Below are 22,232 nucleotides of genomic sequence, written 5' to 3' on the forward strand. Positions count from 1 at the left end.
TTAAAAAACTGGCGGGAAAAGGTGTTAACCTAACTTTTTTTTTTAAATAGTTATCTAACACGACAGCTTATTCTTAATAAACATTCATATTATTAAAGTAATAATTATTAAAATAATGTTTTTAATATCAACACAACGTATGAAATAAAACTACGGTAAATGGTAAATCTATATAACCAATGATTTATTACCAAAAATTATATACATGATATTGTGAGTGAGGTAATAACAATAAACGACATATTTCATTTAAAGAATCTCATTAAATATCAATATCTTTTACGAGTATATAACTAAGTTAATATTAAAACTTGGTTAATTTTTTTAATATTTTTATTTCAGAGTTGTATTTACATTACAAACCAGAACCAGTGATAAATTATTGAAATAATGAGAAAATACTATCAAGCTGCACTTGCAATAACTGCTATAGTGAGTCTAGTGTCATTATTATTTTACAGACATGAATATAATAAGCTAAGATACGTTTTGGAAGTTTTTAACTATTTTGGTAAACCAAACCAAAAAGGTATTGAAATAAATTGTACAAACAATGTACCAATATTTACAAAATCTAACATGAAGTTTGAAGAACCACTTTCTTCTTGGCAAAGATTAGATGATGATTTATATGTTTATTCTGCATACAATGTTCATAAAAATGAAATTCAAGTAATAGGTTTTGGTTCATCAAATAGCATTAAAGACATGCAATGTGTTATATTCTTTGAAGATGAAATTGAGCCAATTTTAGGAAGCTTTACACATCTTCCAATTAATAATAATTTACGTACAATAAATACTGATATAAATGGATATCATTTCTATTGTGCATACACTCAGAATAAAATACCAGTAGGAATAACATTTCTTACTAAATCAAATACAGATCTTAATAACACACCTATATTGCCAGTTAAAAGTGAATCACACAATTCAAATTATACTAACATTGGAATGTGTGTATCACCACCATTAGTAAAACCAATGCAGCTATCAGAAATGATTAGTTTCATAAATTTTCATGATATAATTGGAGCAGACAATTTTATAGTATATGATTTTGGTATTCCAAATCAGTTTAACAGCAACCTAAAAGAATTATCTCAATCTCAAAATCCATACTGGAGGTTTACATACACAGTAGTGCCATGGAATTTTCCTTTTCCTGGAACTGATCTTACTGTAATAAAAGATCTTATACAAGCTGACTGTCTATATCGTACATATAATAAAGTTATGTATGTTATTACATTGTCTTGGGAGGAATACATAGTTTTAAGATATCATCATTCCCTTGTAGATTTAATGGTAGATTATAAAAAATCTAGATTGAAAGCTGATCGTTACAAATTAAAAACTTTAATCTTCTGCACACAACAACCAGATAGTGCAAATTTAAAAAATTCAACGTTTTTGATATTTAACAAGATGTATTTTGATCCAAGTATCCCAGACAATCAATCAGTATACATATACAATGCACATGAAACGTTTAAACAGCGTAATATTTATACCCGGGAAATTGGAAAAGACTTAGTTACATTAAATCGATATACACATTGTTTTGGAAGATTAAATTCAGATACAAACAATAAAGACACTTCAATTTTGAAATTTGCTGAAGACATGTTTAAGAAATTTATGATAGTAAGCAATCTTTTACAAAGCAATAAGAAATGATTATCTTTTTTTAAACATAAGATTAGTATGTATAGGTTCAAGTTAACTGTAAGATAATTCAAAAGTCTGATCCATTTACATGTATTATGAGACTTCGGTATAAGAATGTAATTGTACAATGTAATATGTATAAAAATTTGTTACAATTAAATACTTACCATTTTGATATTTATGAATTTATGACTTATGTATAAATACAAGTATTTCTTATTTTCTAATATTATCTTTTAGATTACATATTTTCTCGTGATTAATATCGTTTTATATTTCAAACATTTTATTCTTAAAAAAAGGATGCAAAACATAATCGTGATTTGTTTGGCACAATTGTTAAACAAAATTTTATATTAAACTTTAATACGAATATTAATTGCATGTACATAGAAACTGCATACAGTAAGTACATGTAAACAAAGGATTGAACTAATGATTTTATTATAAATTGTACAAAGGCCCTGTGATTTTTAATAGTAATACTATTTTGTATTACTGTAGAAGAATCAATATTATATAATGAAAACATTGAATACTCAAAATAGAAATTAAAAACAATAAAGCAAGTGCCATTTAATTATGAAAAATATATTGAAACGTTAATTTTAAATATTTCAATGTATATTTAAGAATCATCTATTCCATACATCACTTAAACTCCCATAACTAATAATTCAGAACAAATATTTATTTCAGTCGTTGAATTATTGTTGTGTTTTGTAAACCAGCTTCTTCAATAGTTTTATTTTCTACAAGCTCTTTAGTAGGGTAAGCTGTCAATAAACTGAACTCTCTCATAGCATATTGAGGTCTCATACTAAAATATAATTAACTAAGGAATAATATATATTTTTAAAAAATTGAAATTGTATGTTAATATGAATATTATTTGAAAAAGGATACGCTATTATGTACTGTCTCAGGTCATTGATGGTATGAGTTAAGTTTAATTGAACTTTCACGCTAGTTCCATCGGCAAGACGAATTTGTAACGTTGTAACTGGTTTCGATTCATCTAAATTTAATTGTTTTTTTGCTTGTGATTCATTTGCTGTTTGATCAGCAAGATCTGCCGGTATTGTCATACCAACTGTTGCTGGAGAAGGACTGCAAATTGATTAAAGCATGTAAAAATATAGTTTAAAAGAAGTAATATACATATTTGGGGAAACATATACCTTCCTAACATATGTCCTTTTCCAGTAAACACTTTTACTTTAGCTTTCGGAGGAACATACGTCTCATGACGATGATCTTCCATATCAAGCCGAGCTTCGGTCCCCTGAATTTGTTGACGTATTTCTGCCGGTATTTCACCGCGTTTCACAGTTTCAAGAAATTCTCTACTTTCTGGATCAGTATACAATCTAAGATCAGAATCATTTATAGTAAAGCCATCTTTCCAAAGTTTTAAAGTGATGAGACCAGAATTTGTTTGTTGATGATTGGAGGATGTAGCGGTAACAACTGAAACAAAGAATAAACTATATTAATATCATGAACCTTATTACAATACAAAGATTAAATATTATCTATAACATACTTTCAGTATCAGAACTAGTTTGACCTAATTTATATCCAGTACCACTAAAAGTATTTGGTCTCTGCTGTCCACTTTGTTTTGGTTCTGCAGCAATAGATTGCCTCTGACACGATTTAAACATATCACTAACAATGTCCTTCTTCTTTCCTGGTCCTAAAATTTGCTGTCCACTTCTTTTAGAACCACCAGCATAAAAGGCTTGCCCTTCTTCTTCCTCTGGACTACTTTCTCTGTCCTTAAGATCACTAAGCATTGCAATATTAGACTTTGGTGTTGATTTATCTTTCCCTGATTTTCGTTCCATTTCTGATGACTTTGCACCTTCTACAACTTTTTCTGATATATCTCTGTAATCTTCTTCTGATGTACTTTCAGTAGCTTCATTAATCAATGGTGGTTCATCATTTTCATAGAAACTGGCAAGAGCAACCTGAAATAATAATCCATAGACATAAATAAGAAATGTAATCAATCTTATTTTTAGGTATACTGACATTGAAAATCTTCCTAACTTTAAACATCTAAGAATTGTAACTACATCATAATGTTATAATATATACATATATATGGCTCTAGAACTTTAATTAATACATAATAATTTAGTACTTTAAAAGTAATCATAGCCTGTATCAAAACATACAGAAATTACGCACTTAAATATTAAAATTAATTACTTTTAAGGTTATAAAACTAATGTAAAAACAAATAGATAAGCATATTGTTTAACAAATGTTATATTAAAATAAGATTTAGAAGAAATATGAGAAATATGCTATCTCACCTCGAGCTGCCAAGCAGATGACTCGAGGTAAAATCGTGCTCGTTCAGGTTCAACACCAGTTACATCTGTAAATTGTGAAACCAACTCTTCGTGGCTCGCCATTGAAAGCAAGTATTAAGTCACTGAAAATGTATTATAGCTAATACCTGCCACTTGTGGCTTTGATACTTTTTTTTCAAATAATTTTCTTTGTTCGGTTATTCAACTTTACGTCAATTTCTTCAATTTACCTGTCATTCCTTCCACTTCTATGGAACTGAACCGGATATATATACATACAGCGGAATGAATGCGCGAAATGTTTGAATATAAACTATTTTCAACTTTGTGCTAATTTTTTTGTAACATTATAACTTGTATAAATATATCGTATTAAAACTGTTTTATTTTAATATCTTTTATTGTGATTTCTTTGAGGATTTATAATATTATGGAATATGACAAAACAATGCCGTACCGCATTTTATCCAATGAGCATGATGCACAGTAGTCTTTAGGGGTATACAGATGATAAAATTTTTGGAAGTTAATTCAAGGTTTTTATCAGCATTTTGAATGACGGCTCTATATAGAGGACATTCGTAAACCTCGGTTATGTCCTTTTTATTTCGTAAACATTTGAACCGTATAGGCAACATATTTTGCCACAGTTCATTTGTAAAACTTTCAATTAATTTATTTGTTTCAAAATCCCATCGAGCACCGCATAAATGCAGCCCGTGTATGAAATATACATCAGGATCTTCTGTATTAGTTCCTTTTATCTGAACTTGAAAATCAAATTCAATTTCTTCAATAGGTATATCATATGTTTTAGAAAAAGTTAATGAAACTGCAGAAAGAAACATTTTACAATGGAATAATGCATCAAAGCAAATATTACGAGGACATCCCTCGTTCATCCATTTTTTGATAAAAATTGCATGCTTTAACAAATTGTCAATATAATATGCCAAATTTCCTGTAATAAGATTGTTTTCAATATTTATCCAACTGTGTGGTATCTTATTTTTGTACAGTTCTTCTACTAGTTCTTTTAAAGAATCAGAGAATGGAAGATAGCCACTTAATGCTAATTTTAAACTGTTCAATGTTTTAGTTATAGTTTCTAAACTGTATTTTAGTAACTTCATTTCACAGAAAAGTACCCTTCCCAAGGGTTCATCTAATAGAGAAGTATGTATTTGTATCTCATTGATTTCAGTTAAATTAGATAGCTTATCATTAATATTACTAATCAAAGTAAATATTTGATTTTCAGATGACTGTTCATTTGATGCAGAATCAAGAAGATTCATAGAAGAAATAGATGAGAAAAATTCTTGGACCATTGTGGTATGTTGAATAACAAGACCATTCCTGTTTGATCCAAAAACTTCAGGTAATAAATCCAATGGTATTTTTTCAATGTGTTTAATTATATATTCATATTCACACCTTTGTGGTATTAATTTCTCTATTTCATTTTCATAGGCATACTGATGATTTTTTATTATGCTAGAATTGCAGTAGTCATTTAAAAGATGTTGTAGACATCTCTTATCAAAATCATTTTCAACCTTTCCACCATAGTTGCATTCTCCAATAAAATACAGAAGGATATTGAAAGGTACATAATCAGTATTATTTATTAAATTTTGCAGTTGCATAATAGATAATTCAAGGTCGGTATTATCAAAATTATATGGTATGTTCCAACCTTGGGTTTTAAAATTTTTTCTTTCTTTTATAACAACATGAAAAAGACATAGGCTGAAAAGAAGTTTTGAAAATGCTATATCTTTCCCAGGGCAACTTTCAAAAAATTCTTTATTTGCTATGGGTTCAGAATGATATATGTTCAGTAATGTTTCTTTCATGCTTAAAGGAGAATCATATGCTATTTTTATACTATCTTGTAAAACAGGAACTGGAAATTCTTTAGTGGAATAACTAGATAACCATAGTCTAAAATCTAATGATACGTTAGAAATACTCCAATTTGCACAGATGTTTTCAAGCTGAATCATCCAATGAGGCACTAAATGACAATTTTCCAATAGCACCCAACCTCCTTTCTTTTGAGCTTTTTGAATAAGAACTTCAGCTTTTTCTTCTTGCCCTCTGCTCATAGATAAAGATATGAACTTTGAAAAGCAGCCCTTTTTCTTTGCATATGCAGAAATGAGTGACTGTGGTGCAGAACAAGCTGGTAGAATGAATAAAAGCGGAGTTAAACAACTGGATTCTGTATATGCTTGAGATATTTTAATTTGTGGAGAGTAACTTTTTGTATTTCCCAAAATATTTTCTATCAGTTGCATTATTTCTATTATAATTTTATCTGGTCGTAAAATTTTTATGAGTATCAATTTTTGAAACAAAGATAATTTTGTGATCCAAGGTTCTGGTAATAAATGGTTTTGCAATGGTTCAGAAGAGTAGTATTGCTTCCAGGCTTTATCATTATCATAAAAACTATTTACAAGACCATGAAAAGCAAACAATGTTTTACTGAGATTACAAATATTTATCCAGATATCAGATGATAACCAATTGATTACATAATCAGGAGTTATGTGATTGAAGTTTGATGATGTAAAGTACTTAATTTCTTCTTCTGTTGTTTGCTGATCATCTAATAAGATTTTACAGCATAATAAGAATGAATATACTATTTTATGTTTTTCTAATAAAGATTTACAGATGCTTATATGAAGATTCTTAGTAAACGAACTTTTCAGAAATTTTAATCGTTTTTCGAGAATAATACTTCTATTTGAAGTTTCAATTGATCTTCTGTATAATTGCATAAACCACGAGAAAGAGAAATGGTACATGTGATTTAGGTGTGATAAGTCATTAAGTGTATCAAACAGATTTGCACAGTACTTAACTAATTGCACATAAGCGCATCGAGATTTCTTTATTTTTAAAGACATTGTTTTAGCTACTTCTTGCTTTTTGATTATGTTTAAAGAAAGATTTTTCGAAAAATCTAAACTTTTTATAGCATTTTCATCATCAAGAATATTTGTGGTTGTTGAAGACAAAGTGATTAGAATATGATCTTCTTGTTGTTTTAATATTTTCTTATTATCAAGTTCTTCCATAAGCAAAGTTTCAAATTTATCTTGAAGTTCTGGTGTTTCTTTAAACATAATGAAATCAAGAAGTCGGTTTTGAAGCCCTTCACTTGAAATAGAAAAATCAATTACTGTAAGCTTATTGAATATTTCACACGAAAACTGGGGATTAAGCAACCTTGTTGTAATGTATAATCGAAAATCAGTAGAATATTTTATAGTGCTGTAACCAATATCCAGATATAACGATTCTCCATTGCTGTAAGTTCTTTTTGAAAGAAAAGGGTACAATGATATTTCTAACTCTTCTCCGACGTTTTCAATTAATGTAGGAATACCATTTTCAATATTGTATTGAAGAGAAGATATGTAATCAGAATCATTGAGTTTGATGATTTTAAGATTATTTTTCTTTTCAATTGTTTTAATCCATTGATTTGCCTGATTTTGTGAATCAATAAACAAGCACCATAATTCAGAATTACTCATAATAATTGCATTTTCAAGTGAAAATCTGTTTTTAGGTAAACCACATAAATACCAATGATTTATTTCGTTTTCTTCTCCAAGTACATTTACTAAGTTATAGTTTTTAGTATATGATATCTCTAAATCTTCTAAATATTGTTTCCAGAATTCCAAAATTTGATCACGAAACATAATGTTACATGATGCCATGTAACTTATTATGCCACATGTTATTATCATATCTCCCACAAGATTATTATAACTTTCTTTAAGATTATCTGCCATCTGCATCCAACGATTCTTTTCACCCCCTAAACTTGTCATTAGATTCTCTGCTTTATAAAGTTTATTAGTACAATCATCTACTTCTTTTTCCAGTTTCACTTTTTGTTGCAATGTTTCTTGAAGACTGTTATTCAGTGCCGTGAGTTTCTTATTCAATGCCAAAAGTATTACACGTTTCTCGTTCAAGAAAATCTCAACTTCGTTGCATTCCTTTTGTGCAGTGAACAATTTTTCTTTTTTGGGTGCAACAGCTTTTGCAACTTCATTGTAAGATACCATTGCACATACCCATTTACATAATCCCTCAGCAGCGCTTGATGCTTTAGCAACAATATGTGGTTTAAAATTGTTATCTGCCATGTATGTTTTTTTAATAACTTGCATGATATTAGATGAAATGTTATCTTTATCGTAATCTTTTAACATCTGTAGAAAATTCATATCACTTAGAATGCGTTTACTTGGACCCCAGTAATCTGTATACTTTTTACCAGTAACTGAATCAATGGCTTTCTCTGGAGGAACACCAAGCATGACACAAACTGCAGCCATTACTAGTTTAATAGCATCAGGAGGATTTTTCATGGCTTTAACAAGCGTAATGTCTGTAGGTTTTAATGTGTTTAATGCAGCAACAGCATCTTCTAGAATTGGAATTGCTATAGCAAGATCAGCTTCACATTCCATCTTTAATCTTCCAGCAATTTCTGCTTTCCTATGTGCGATTTCTTCTTCTTGTTGTACAAGAGCAGTTGCTCTTTCTACACTGATATTTTCATTTTCGACTTCTCTCATAGTATTTATAGTTTTCTGAGCAGATAATTCTAACTGAGGTTTCAATATTGTTAATGTAGCTTTCATCTCTTCAACTTGTTGTGCTGCTAATTCTAATTTTTCTAATCCTACCAAGTATCTGTTTCTCATTGTTACAATGTGTTCTTGTTTCTTTGATATTAGATTAACATATAGTTTCAACATATGTAAAAATGAAGATGATGTTATGTAAATTCTTTTACCACTTTCTTCATAATATTTACTACTCATTTCTTGCACATTGTTATGCAATTTTATGTAAGCTGTTATTATATTTGTTTTCAAATTTTCTTCAGTATTAATACACGAAATATATTTTATACTTATTTGTGTAAGTGTATCTGTTGGCCATACATTGTACCAATTTATTGTACAATACTTTAATAGTTCCGGATATGTGTATAAATGTGACCTAATTGCTTTATGTGTCGAATTAAAACAAATTACAATATGCAGATAGTTTCTACATTGCTCTAGAAAATAATTCATTACAGAATAATTACTTATTTCTGCATTTTTGTTACCACCTTGAGCATGTAAACGTACCATTTCAATAATATCATATTTTTCATTCATGGAAAATAAGTCAGGTATTTCACCTGTTGCCAACAAACTACTAATATCAGAAAAAATATTAGTTGTTACTTGTTTAACTTTTATGAAAAGTATAAAAGGTTTTCTTAGTCCACCACATTTCTGAAGAATTGTTTTTAATTCTGTCCTCCATACATGGAAGTCATAATAAGAATGTATAGAGGGTTCAAATAATTCTTGGTGTTGAATGTAAACAGCAAGTCTCATTAAAGATCTTCTACCAGATCCTACACTAGAAATCATCAATAAATTACCCCCTGGGATAATTAAAATTCTTGAAATTTTAATTAAACATTCTAATATATACTGTGATATAACAACATCAATTTTGTTTGTTACATTTTTATTATGTTCATTTAAATAAAAAAGAACTTTATTTTTTAATTTCTCAATAGAACTTATCTCTTCATATCTTTTATCGTTATCCATAAAATTGTTGAACATTAAATAATTAAAGCTATCCTGAGTAATTTCATTATTTTTTGATTTTGGTAAATAATCAAAAATTGTTTCAAATGAATCTTTAAAATGACATTTTGCAATTTCCCTAATTTTCAAGAACAACCATTCTTTGTCATCGTTATCTAATATCCGATCACCAAAAACTCTCCATATTTCATGAGCCCACAAACGAACAAAGGTAATTTTAGTTTCTACTGATTCTTTTTGAATAAGATTACATCCATTAATTACTCTGCTTATATCTCTAATACTAAATTGATACTGAAACTTGGTTGGTATCGGTCTAAATGTGTTAATTACAAAATTGTAAATGTCTATAGTAGCATTAGTTATACTATTTACAGTACTCAGCACATCTGCAGTAAAAGAATTTTTCTTTAAATTAATAAAAAATACGTTCGAAAATATTCTAAATATGGTATTAATAGAAGGTACTTGCATAGTATATAGATTAAAGTGTTTTAAAAATCTGGGACATATATTAGCATGAGTATTTTCTATAAGTGCAAAAGAAAACATAATATCATGGATAAAAATTTTGTCAGATTCTTTTATATCATAAAAATATCCATAACTATGATATTGCCTGAAAAGTTCTAAAATATTACTTATTTTTGATCTACATTGATCCATATCTACATTAAGATCATCTATGAAGTTAATACAAAATTGATCTTTCAGTGGACCATAATGGTTTTTACTTATTTTATTTAATTTTGAAAGCAATAATTGTTGAGTTCTGACAACTGAATCCAGAGAAGTGAAACTAAAAGAATTGAAGTACATTCCCTGTAATAATTTTTTCTGCAATAAATTTTTCATAAGAAAAGTTTTCCCAATAGATATATCTCCACAAAGAATAAACGGTATTTTATATTTAATATGTTTTAAAATCGTGTAATTATATTTTATTGTATCTACCGTTGGTACAAAAATTTCATTACAGCAAGGCATTTCTAATATTTCTTCATTTTTTAATAAGTCAATACTTCCCCAATGTTTCCAATGTCCACTACCTTTGAAAATATAAAAATTATCTTGTATTAAACCTTCATTAGGTAATGTAACATCACAATTTTTTAATACTTCTGGTTTTGGATACTCTTTATTTGTGCCATTCCAAAGATCCACAAAAAAAGAATTAAATTTAGCATGAAAGTTCATATTCAAATTTCCGCCCAGTCCCCATATAATAGACATTATAAATGCAGCTTGTATCCATGTTAAAAAATTCATTTTATCTTTCTCTTCAGTATTTTCTGTTTGGATATCTCTTAAATACATTTCTAGCAAATTCAGTGTAGACATTACACAATGCAATTTTCCAACAATTAAAATTAAAGTACAATGTTTGTATATAAATTGCAAAGAAGGATCCAAAATCCAGTCAAATAATTGATATAACGTTTCTTCATATCTATTATAAATATTGTGCCTAGCAATATGTGTTTTAATATTTGCTCTCCAATCAACAGAATCTGATTCAATATAAATTATACCACATCTTGATAAAATAGCAGGAGAAGCATGTACTAAGTTCATTGTTTCGAAAATAATTGATACAGAATCTACTACATTAATTTTTTCACCTGATTCCAGACATAACACCTTATTTGTATCAAGAACTGAATATAAATTCTCAATCCAAACATTATTTAAGGGTCCATCAAATATTATCCATGTTTTATTAGAACAATCAGTTTCTGAGAATGAACGAAACATTTTAGAACATATTCCATCTTTCCAAAGCTTAAAGTTTTCATCAAAATAACCGAAAGTGCGTTTAACATCAATTACACTCGGAACTATAGTTTCCAGCTTTACATTAATACCAAATTTGACCCCTTGTTCATATAAAGTCAGTAATATATCTCTAAGAACATATAAAATTTCTGTTTTTCCTACAAATGGATCACCAATAAGGATTAAACCTTTATGTATATACATCAATTCAAACATCTGCAAAATTTTAAGCTTAAAAACATCATGAATGTGTAAAGATTTAGATTTACATATTACTTCAAGAGTTTCTAAAAATGTTGAGTAATTTGGAGGTAATAAAGTAATGTCCGGAAACATATTATGTATTATATTTTTAAAAAGAAGTATATCCATACTGCACAGCTGAGGAAGATTAATATCAATCAATGAACGTAAAAGTAAAAGAGTTTCATTCTCATCTGGAAAGCATCTTTTTAAATAAATGATAGTTTTAGTAACTGCCTTTGCAGAATATAAATTAAAAGTATTACACGATTTGCATTGCAATTGTTCAGATAGTAATTTGTAAAATGTAATCAATTTTAAAGTTAAAGATTTTGAGTTAGACATACCAGCAGCAAAAAGCTCAATTTCTATAATTTTACTGATATCTGGTGCAACCATAGACACTGTTCTAAATAATCGCTTTAAATTATCAGGTAAATCATAGTAGTTAAACAAACTTAATTTTGTAATAATGCAAATATGTCCAGTTGGATTTAAATTCAACGATGAACCTTCAAGTGTTATTATCTTCAAATTTGTTGCAATAGCATGAAAAATACAAATAAGGTTTTGAGTAATCCTAGATAAAAATTCAAATTTTAATTCATCAAAATTTTCGAAACAAAGCCATGCTCCACAAGAAATAAGTCCTTTTAATGTTTGAGATAGAAAATTATAAGACAATATATTAGCACAACTGAAAATATGAAAGTTTACCGCGATAGCTTTTGCTAAACTTGTCATAGTTTCTGTTTTTCCTGTAGTAGATGGTCCTGTAATAGCTCCATATAAATGATATTTATATGCTTGGATAAGAGTATGAAAACATCTATCTGTTAATATAGTGTTAACAACAGATTGCTTGTAGTAACTATATTCATACCCATAGTTTATAGTTGTATTAAACATTAATACCTTTATACAATTTTCTTCCAAATAATAACGTAATTGTGTAATCCATTCAAAGTCTGCAGAATTAGAGATATTTTTGTCTATGAGCAATTTAATAATATCTCTTTGATTCACTACTATGGTAATTATAGACATTAATACATTCCTGCATCTTTGTGTTGAATAGCTTTTCAATTCGTTAATTAAATCATTGAGATGGTTAATATATTTTAAGTGCAAGGACTTTAATGCTTCAGAGTTAAATGGTGTAAAACAACTATGAATTTCAGAAGTCCAATAAAGTTGGAAAGTACAAACAATTACCATACTTGGAAAATTTTCAATGTTGTTGTATGAAAATATTTTACTAAATTTCTGATAACATTGCAAAATACTGTCCTTTATTATAGCATGTACTTCATTTTCCAACTGTATTAACCATTTTTCCTCACAATCATAGGGAGTGTGAAGTGAAACAAATTTTTCTAAATGCACTTCCTCTCCAGAATCACCAACAATAGCAAAAATACAATTCTTTTTATTCATTTTTATTCTTTTTATTCCCTGAAAACATTTCTGTATTGATATATTTAATTTTTTTCGATCGTATGATCTAAATAGTACTTCTTCAATTTCTTCATCAGAAAGAAAAAAGAATCTCGGCAAACACAATCTCTTAGCCTCTAAATAATTTTTTACTCCTTCGTGTACTTTTTCAAGTTTTTCAGTAATATTGCATAAAAAGTTTAAAATCAATGGATTATCAATTTCCCGAAAAGTAGAATTTTTTGAAAGCTTATTTTCAATATTTTTCAAAACTTCTTTAGTTTCTTTGTATAAACTTGATTCTTCAATTAACTGTATTTTAATATTAGGATGATAAAAAATAGTATCTAAATTAGGTATTAATATTTGAATATAATTCCATTTATCAATAAGTTTTTGAATCCTGATAAGGGATGTATAAAAGTCTGTTACTGTCGAAATTATTGGTTTAACAAAATTTGAAGTTTTCATGTCTTCAATTATTACAAGATGATTTTCAAGCAACAATTCAATAGTATTCAAATTGGAAAATTCATTAATTCCAGATTTTTCATTATATTTTATTTCAAAAGAAATGTCATCCCATTCTTGAATCATCTTCAGTAACTTTTGTTGTAAGTTTAATTCTTTATTTGCACCTATACTAATAGCTTCATACTTTTCGATATCATCCATTAAATTAAATTGAATAATTTTTCTTAAACTTGTTCCAGCATTGGGTGTTAAATCAAAGTTGCATATTTCAGACATCTCAATCCAATGTCGTTTTCGAAGAGCTGGATTACATACACATTTTACTAATGGTAAATATTTCTTAAAATCATTTATATCATTAAGTGCTTGCCAGCACAACTTCAATGGAGCAGGCTGTTGCATTGGATCTGGATCATCAGCGATTCCAGAAAATTTGAAGCATTTATTTACACTTACATCCATTTTAATTCTTGCTTTAAACGTTTTATTCATTTCAGTAATTTTTTCAAAATATTTCAGCGTTTTTTGTTCTATAATAACAGCATCCAACCATTCAAACGGACCATCTAACCATATGGAGTTATTCCTCTGCCATTGATGAATGAGATAAATTAGATCATAAAATGGCACAATTATTTCATGTAATTCTATTATTTTAGGATACTCAGTTTCTGGAAACTTGAATAATCTTTCTTCTTCATTGATTCTTTGCATTTCACCCATGATTTGTTTTACTTGTTTGAGAAGACCTTTATAATATTCAATATATTCTCCAATTCTGTTTATGTCATCCATATTATCTAAAACACTAAGTTGAGGAACAATATTGTCTACCTCTGAATTTAAATCATTTATTCTACTTTGCATATCTTCTTCTAATTCAGTTTTCATTGCTTCACATAATACATGATGTTGTTTAAATACAGGTTCAATCCCATGCAACCAATTGATAGTTTTTCTGTTTAATTCAATGTGATCCTCTGATAAAAGTGTAATTTCTAATAATGCACTTAACATGTGAATTGATTTCTGAATTTTACATTCTAATTCTTCCATTAATACTTTGAAAGCATATGAGACATATTCACTTAATTCAATTAAAGATTGTGCGTTTTTCGGAACATTTAAAGCTTTTGTTTTTAGATTTTCGAATTCTGAACAAATAGACAGATTAAATTCTTGATGATAATCAATTAATTTATTTAAAAAAATATCTACAATATTATATGATTCTTTTTTTAAAGCATTTCTAGCTTCATATTGTTCTAATTTTCCTACTGTATGATATGTATTCGCAACAATTCCTTTTGCTTTTACTAAGTATATTTTATACTTTTCTATGTATTTGATATATAAATCAAAATTTACTTCTCCTGATGTTAATAATAGTATTTCATCTTTTATTGTTGGTACACATATGGGATAAAATTCTTCATTGATATGTGCAACATGTTCATTCATAGATTGAAATAAATTGTATAATGTAACATCTAATTTATCATGGGATTCTCTAATATACCAATCGGGTAATTTTATTTTAATATATCTGGAATGTGGTTTGATATTTAACCATTCTTCCAATGGTACTAAATCTTGGGCAATAGTGCTAATATTCCCAATTATACTATGATATAGTGAATATATTTCTTCAATGCTAGGACTAACAAGAAGCTGATTATTTTGGAGAATAAGTTGAAATTTAATTTGTGGGCAATGATGTCCATTGCTTAAAATGTTTAACAAATGATTAATAGATCTTATCATGATATTTATAATTTGTTGCACAAAAACATGTGTTATACATTGCATGATACTTGATAATTTTTTTTTATCAGTTGCTATTTTAACTACAGCTTTAGATACTTCATTGTAATACTGATTTATTAGAATCAAAGATTTTCTAATGTCACTGATAATCATTTGCTGAAAATCAGTTAATGATATAAGTCCATAAAAACAGTAATGATCAAAATTACAGATAACTGTTGGAAGTTTAAACTGTGCTGTATTTATAATGAATTTAATTGGTTCTAAAGAAAGAAAATATTTTTCTTTTAATAATTTGCGACGAATTATAAATATATTATAAGTGAAACCATTTTTCTCATTCGGAATGTTATAATTCATACAATTTCGTGTAGAAAAATGATCTATATTTTTGTTTGGCATCAATAATATAGCTTCCATTATACAATTTTGCATGTCCTTATTATAAATATTGTTTATTTCATTCAATATCAATTGTATTAATGAAAAATATTTCTTTTTATACATTTTCGGTAATAAATTCAAAATATGTTCTTCCCAATCAATTGGAAATTTTATAAAACTAATATTTTCTAAACATATTTCCATCTCATTATATATTAAATTTTCAGGTTTACAAGCTCCAATACTAGAGTTGTATATATTTACCACATTCATGTTCTTATCCCATATAAATGTACTCCTACAAAAGTTGTGCATATAAATTCAGAAAATTTTCTTTAAAAGGAACTATTAATTTTATTACCTTATTTTGTAGTGTTTATAATTAAGATTGCATGTACGATACAAAAGTCCTTTGACTGCAACAACATAAAATCTTATGAATTATTATTACGAACGATTATATTAGCAGAATATTTGTAACAATTTTAAATATATTTATGACAGATAGTACAGTTAATATACCATGGGATTAACTAGCAGTATGTTTTATCAATACCTTGGTCGCTTGGCGGGTCAGTTCATGAATTAACTAGTAAAATGAATGATGAGCTCGATTCAAAACCCGGATGTCAAAATAATTAATTATCCATAGGTGCTTCCGATATTGAAAGCGCGAATGGCGTTGGGAGTGGGGGCTCTAGACGCCTTTGCACGTGGCCCAAACAGAGGCCGGCACTGGGTGCGACCCCCCGGTGTCGGCCATATGCTGGCAATTGTGTGCCAGGTGTTGAGGTCTCCGGAATAATGTACATAAGGTCCCGGAGCCCTCGTTTCGCCAGTGTCGGTCGCCGTGGGGTTTTAGTCAGTAGGAATCTGACACTCCCCCGCCGCCCACCCCCAGGGGACGGTGGGGGGTCTTATGTAAGATTTCCCCACGTTAAAAAAAAAAAAAAAAAAAAATATTTACAGCCACTGATTCGAGCACCGGTAGCTGACTGCTGCGACAAAGGGGAACGCTATGGCTGATCGGGCACCGTTGTCAACCGTAGAGCAAGGTGAAACTCCCTCAGTCTTGTAGCGACCGCCGTGGTACGCAGATCTACCTGTTAAACATACATATACCTTCATTCTATTATCTGCGTTCATTTAATTTGCTGTATTTTAAAAAAATATATATATATTTACATCCCCGCAACCCTTATATTCCGCCATCCTCTACACCCATGTATTCCTTATATCCCTGCTTTCTTTATATTCCTGCGTCCCTTACATCTCTGCATCGCTTTCATTCCTGCATTCCTTACATTCCTGCCTTCTTTATATCCCTGCACCCTTTACAACTCTGCATTCCTCACGACCCTGCTCTCTTTATATTCCTGCATTACTTACATCCCTGCAACCCTTACAACTCTTACTCCTCACATCCCTCGTTTCTTTATATTCGTGCATTACTTACATCCCTGCAACCCTTATATCTCTACATCCTTTACATCCGTGTATTCCTATGTATGCCACATACATCCTTGCTTCCCTTATATACCTCACCAGACATTGAAAAATCGTGCTGAATTCAGTTCCTTTTTTTGAAACCAGATGGCGCTGATTCGACGTCGAGATTTTAGTTCACATTTTTCCCGCTAGAGGGCCAAAATTTCGGCAAGCTTTAATTCCTTTTTTTGAAACCAGATGGCGCTGATTCGACGTCGAGATTTTAGTTCACATTTTTCCCGCTAGAGGGCCAAAATTTCGACAAGCTTTAGTTCCTTTTTTTGAAACCAGATGGCGCTGATTCGACGTCGAGATTTTAGTTCACATTTTTCCCGCTAGAGGGCCAAAATTTCGGCAAGCTTTAATTCCTTTTTTTGAAACCAGATGGCGCTGATTCGACGTCGAGATTTTAGTTCACATTTTTCCCGCTAGAGGGCCAAAATTTCGACAAGCTTTAGTTCCTTTTTTTGAAACCAGATGGCGCTGATTCGACGTCGAAATTTTAGTTCACATTTTTCCCGCTAGGGGGCCAAAATTTCGGCAAGCTTTAGTTCCTTGGGGGCACAATGCAGTGCGTATTACAGGGGTGTAAGGGATGCACGAATGTAAGAGGTACAAGGAGGTAAAGGATGCCGTGATGTAAGGGATGCAGAGATGTAAAGGATGCAAGGAGATAAATGCTAGAGATATGTAAAGGATGCCGTGATGTAAAGGATGCAAGGAGATAAAGGCTAGAGATATGTAAAGGATGCCGTGATGTAAAGGATGTAGAGATCTAAAGAATGCAAGGAAGTAAAGGATGTAAGAAATGCAAAAATATAAGGGATGCCGGGATATAGGCTTGAACCCTGCGAGGCCCGCAAATAAGGGTAAAATAATAAATAAAAGGATAAAATAATAGGGGTAATAAAATCAACACGTTCATCCTTCTAATCAGTTTATTCAATAAGCTAAGAAGGTAAATACTGCAAATTACATAAACGCAGAAAATAAAATAAGGGTACATGTATGTTTAACAGATAAATCCGCACTTCTCGGCGAAAGGATAAAATAATTAATAACTGAAAGGGGTGGCCTTGGCCTATAAATAGGGATAAAATTATATAAATAACTGGGAAAAATGAAAAACAACGGGTCCTCGGCCGAGGCCCAGAATATGGATACAATCATAAATGTTATTCCATTTCGATGATCTTATTTAATAAGCAAAGAAATTAAATATATAAATAAACTCCAGAAAGAAATTAGAGGACGATTATTATACTGGTTGCCCTGTTCATACGGACCTGATTTCATTCAGGGGTGTTAGGGACCCCGTTGCGCAGAACACCCTCTGGATACCGACCAGGTATCATCCTGGGGTGTTAGGGACCCCGAAGTATCGATGGCGCGCTCTGTATACCGACCTGACGTCATCTTGGGATGTTAACGACCCCTAAGCACCAGCGACACTCTTTGCATACCGACATGATGGCATCTGGGGTGTTAGGGACCCCGAAGTATCGAGGACACTCTCTATATACCGACTTGACATCTTGGGGTGTCGAGGACCCCTAAGCACCAGCAACACTCTTCACATACCGACATGATGGCATCTGGGGTATTAGGGACCCCGAAGTATCGAGGACGCTCTCTATGTACCGACTTGACATCATCTTGGGGTGTTGAGGACCCCTAAGCACCAGCAACACTCTTCACATACCGACATGATGGCATCTGGGGTGTTAGGGACCCCGAAGTATCAAGGACGCTCTCTATATACCGACTTGACATCTTGGGGTGTTGAGGACCCCTAATCACCAGCAACACTGCATACCGACATGATGGCCTCTGGGGTATCAGGAACCCCGATGCATCGAGGACGCTCTCTATATACCAACTTGACATCATCTTGGGGTGTTGAGGACCCCGAAGCACGGGTGACACTGCATACTGACATTATGGCATCCGGGGTGTTAGGAACCCCGAAGAACGGGTAACAATCTTTACAAAAAACAAAGTCGTGTCCAGTTCTTTTGTATCTGTAGTCATTGATACAACGTGTTATGATTATAAACTCCTAACCTTTAAATAAATAATATGCAAATAAAAATCATTAGTAATAAAATGCTTTTATGTACAACACGGTTGTCAAATATTTAGTTATATTTTATTGACAAAAAGGTTAAAACAAAGACTTACACAAATGAAACATATTTTTATTTTTATTTCAAATCTACATATATAGAAAAATTCATTACAGGATTGAATTATATTTATACAGCTTATATTATAAATAAACTATGTCGAAAATGATTGATGATGAAGATTGTAAATCTAACATGGAATCTATTGATGATTGTAGTGCAGAATGTTGTAAAAATTGTGGGTATTTGTGTGATCCGTATAAAAAGCCAGCATTACGCTGTAATTTATGTTTGAAGAAGATTCATATAGACTGCTTGAAAAGAGGAAGTGTCCCAGTATCTTTTGTAGGCGATGTATTTTTTGATTTAAATTGTGGTCAATGTAGTCCTTTTGGTGAAGAGACAGTAACCCGTAATAGAATGCCTTGGCTTAATGTAATTGTATTGACATTATATAATTTACGGGAAAAATCAAGTGGTATCAGTAAGAGAGGCTACTTTCATTGGAAATCTGATATCAGTACTTTTGTTGACCGTAATTGGGATTACTTGTTTAAAAAGACTGTGTAAGTGATTTATATTAAGAATATTTAATATGATGTTACTGCAATAATGTTTGCATTTTCAGTAAAAGAAAAAAGAATTGGATTGGTACAATATCTGGAACTCTTTCTCACTACAGTGGAATTTTTTTTAAATCAGGAACTATAGAATTAGGAGAATCTGGTTGGTGGAGATTAATAGATAACGATCCACCTGAAGTCCTCATTGCCAAAAGTAATAACTGTATTTGTAATTCTCTTGTAAAATATTTGCTATACAATCAATGTACAATCTACGTACAACATTTTGTATTTTTATAGATGGAAAAATGATATTAGATCGTAAAAAACAAATTTATCCTAAAGCAGCAAATAAATCACATGATAGTCCAACTCCATCAGAATCCAGTATTTCAGTTGGAGAAGATAATTGCTATGGTAATGGTTTAATAAAAACTGAAGAATACCCTGTATATTCACAAAACTACATTCAACCAGATACAACATTGTTAGACTTTTTACTTGAGGAAGATGAACTAACCAGTATGTACATATGCAGCAAACAAAATGTACAAAACTATACATCATAAAAATACTTTTTAATTTTAGATATGGAAATCGAAGATGACATGATTTCCAATGAACAAAGCGATACTCCATCCTTATCAGATTTAATAAGAGATTGTCAATATCAAACTAATAACTTTCATTTCTCCCAATTACTGGATGAATTTGTGCCAGAATGGTCATCAAATACAGATACTATTTCTGAAAATATTAACACTATTAAAATGGAACAAACAAAAGAAGAAGAAGAAGAGCAATATGAAGAAGATAGTAATGATAGTTTAAGTTATGTTCAGGAACATCCACCTATTTCTCTATTTCGAGAAACAAAACAACGACCACGGCCCTGGCAAAGAAATCATGTAATTGGTAAATATCTTGAATACATACTTTTTATGTAACTTATACTTTTACAGTATGTGAATTTTTATATTATAGAAGAAAAGATACCATGCATGACGCACCAAGAAGAAGCATACTTATTACAGCAAGTTAATAAGTCTGCTCTTATCTCAGCATCTCCGGAAATCAGACGATTTTATCGAAAATTAGCTATCCGAAAATTAAAACGAGAATACGGTTTACCAATACTGGATATTGATAATTTTGGCCATAAAACAGAAATACTTGGTAAACCTTTAAAAGATTCTAGTAGAGTTTTGGATAGATTCTTTGGTGACGATTTGGGTACATTTGAACAAAGACTACAGGGATATAATGAGCCCACTTCTGTACATAGTCCATATACAAATAGACTTTTGAAACCATTTATAAGGAGAGATACTTCATGCCGTCCTTTATGGTTAAAAGTGATGGAAGAGTTGCGCGCTAAAGTCAATAAATTCAACCCTAAGTGGAAATTACCGCCATTAGCGCCGATTGATTACTCTTACGTGAGGCCGCAACACATTCCCGCAATTAATAGTCTGTGTAGTCAATTTTTTTGGCCTGGTATTGATTGTAAGTACATGTGGTAACGAGGCATTATCTCTAATAGTTATTTTTATATTTTTATCAAGATATATATAGACACAGACATCTTAGTTTGTATCTGAGAAAGGGAATAACGATGATGCATTATTATTTCAGTGACTGAATGTTTGCAGTATCCTGACTTCAGCTGTGTGGTTTTGTACAAAAAATTAGTGATAGGATTTGCAATTCTAGTTCCTGATGTTGGTTACAACGAAGCTTACATTTCGTTTTTCCTAACGCGCCCCGAATGGCGGAGATCCGGGATAGGAACATTTATGCTTTACCATCTCATTCAAACATGTATGGGCAAAGATGTCACGCTACATGTTTCCGCTACGAATCCCGCCTTAATATTGTATCAAAAGTTCGGATTTAAAGTGGAAGAATTTGTTCAAGATTTCTATGATAAATATATGCCACCGAACTCACGAGAATGCAGACACGCGCTCTTTTTGCGATTGAGTAGATAAATATTAATCAACTTAAAATACGCTTATGTATATCAAATATGAATGTGAATTCAATTTTTTGTATAATAAAGAATAAAGCTTTTAAATTATTACATACTACTGATTTACTATTGAAAGATTGACTCCTATGTATGTGTTTTAAAATACGCATTTAACGTAAAGAGCACGTATAAAAGCATAATATAAGTGACTCTGCCATACGCGCCGAACTCTCCAGACCGAAATCATAAGCAAATTGGGTAAATGGTGGGAGAGATTAGAGATTTTCCCCTACATACACCTCCCTTAGATCAGAGAAGCCATCTTTGCACGCCACCGTATCAATACA

At 30.5% G+C, this 22,232-nt stretch overlaps 4 protein-coding genes across 4 annotated transcripts; 2 read left to right on the forward strand and 2 right to left on the reverse strand.

Moving 5' to 3' along the window:
* The first annotated feature begins 62 nt into the window (after positions 1 to 62).
* LOC117602680 (uncharacterized) lies at positions 63 to 1,959 on the forward strand. The gene is made up of 2 exons (XM_034320983.2): positions 63 to 222; positions 343 to 1,959. Exon 2 carries the CDS (start codon positions 391 to 393, stop codon positions 1,681 to 1,683), a length of 1,293 nt encoding a protein of 430 aa, XP_034176874.1. The 5' UTR covers positions 63 to 222; positions 343 to 390; the 3' UTR covers positions 1,684 to 1,959.
* A 251-nt stretch (positions 1,960 to 2,210) lies between these two features.
* LOC117602681 (NSFL1 cofactor p47) lies at positions 2,211 to 4,252 on the reverse strand. Its single transcript, XM_034320984.2, has 5 exons — positions 4,002 to 4,252; positions 3,221 to 3,650; positions 2,856 to 3,144; positions 2,581 to 2,784; positions 2,211 to 2,494 (listed from the first exon to the last, which is right to left on the reverse strand). The coding sequence occupies exons 1-5, from the start codon at positions 4,101 to 4,103 to the stop codon at positions 2,365 to 2,367; spliced, it is 1,155 nt and encodes a 384-aa protein (XP_034176875.1). The 5' UTR covers positions 4,104 to 4,252; the 3' UTR covers positions 2,211 to 2,364.
* Positions 4,253 to 4,429: 177 nt separating this feature from the next.
* LOC117602678 (dynein axonemal heavy chain 7) lies at positions 4,430 to 17,311 on the reverse strand. The gene is made up of 2 exons (XM_076691114.1): positions 17,193 to 17,311; positions 4,430 to 16,839 (listed from the first exon to the last, which is right to left on the reverse strand). Exon 2 carries the CDS (start codon positions 16,049 to 16,051, stop codon positions 4,430 to 4,432), a length of 11,622 nt encoding a protein of 3,873 aa, XP_076547229.1. The 5' UTR covers positions 16,052 to 16,839; positions 17,193 to 17,311.
* Positions 17,312 to 19,240: 1,929 nt separating this feature from the next.
* On the forward strand, positions 19,241 to 21,977 carry Atac2 (Ada2a-containing complex component 2). The gene is made up of 7 exons (XM_034321272.2): positions 19,241 to 19,387; positions 19,467 to 19,916; positions 19,979 to 20,127; positions 20,214 to 20,435; positions 20,502 to 20,828; positions 20,898 to 21,419; positions 21,549 to 21,977. Exons 2-7 carry the CDS (start codon positions 19,507 to 19,509, stop codon positions 21,902 to 21,904), a joined length of 1,986 nt encoding a protein of 661 aa, XP_034177163.1. The 5' UTR covers positions 19,241 to 19,387; positions 19,467 to 19,506; the 3' UTR covers positions 21,905 to 21,977.
* Positions 21,978 to 22,232: the final 255 nt, after the last annotated feature.

This window comes from Osmia lignaria, chromosome 12 (assembly GCF_051020975.1).
Source record: "Osmia lignaria lignaria isolate PbOS001 chromosome 12, iyOsmLign1, whole genome shotgun sequence".
NCBI classification, from domain to species: Eukaryota; Metazoa; Arthropoda; class Insecta; order Hymenoptera; family Megachilidae; genus Osmia; species Osmia lignaria.

What these genes read in the sequence shown, in the direction of transcription:
- LOC117602680 (XM_034320983.2), top strand. Translation starts at nt 391, where the DNA reads ATGAGAAAATACTATCAAGCTGCACTTGCAATAACTGCTATAGTGAGT.
- LOC117602681 (XM_034320984.2), bottom strand. Translation starts at nt 4,103, where the DNA reads ATGGCGAGCCACGAAGAGTTGGTTTCACAATTTACAGATGTAACTGGT. An exon ending in CATCTGCTTGGCAGCTCGAG is followed by an intron (nt 3,651 to 4,001) that starts GTGAGATAGCAT and finishes TTATTATTTCAG; the next exon opens with GTTGCTCTTGCCAGTTTCTA. An exon ending in AAAGGACATATGTTAGGAAG is followed by an intron (nt 2,785 to 2,855) that starts GTATATGTTTCC and finishes ATCAATTTGCAG; the next exon opens with TCCTTCTCCAGCAACAGTTG.
- LOC117602678 (XM_076691114.1), bottom strand. Translation starts at nt 16,051, where the DNA reads ATGCACAACTTTTGTAGGAGTACATTTATATGGGATAAGAACATGAAT.
- Atac2 (XM_034321272.2), top strand. Translation starts at nt 19,507, where the DNA reads ATGTCGAAAATGATTGATGATGAAGATTGTAAATCTAACATGGAATCT. An exon ending in TGAAGTCCTCATTGCCAAAA is followed by an intron (nt 20,128 to 20,213) that starts GTAATAACTGTA and finishes GTATTTTTATAG; the next exon opens with ATGGAAAAATGATATTAGAT. An exon ending in GCAAAGAAATCATGTAATTG is followed by an intron (nt 20,829 to 20,897) that starts GTAAATATCTTG and finishes TTTATATTATAG; the next exon opens with AAGAAAAGATACCATGCATG.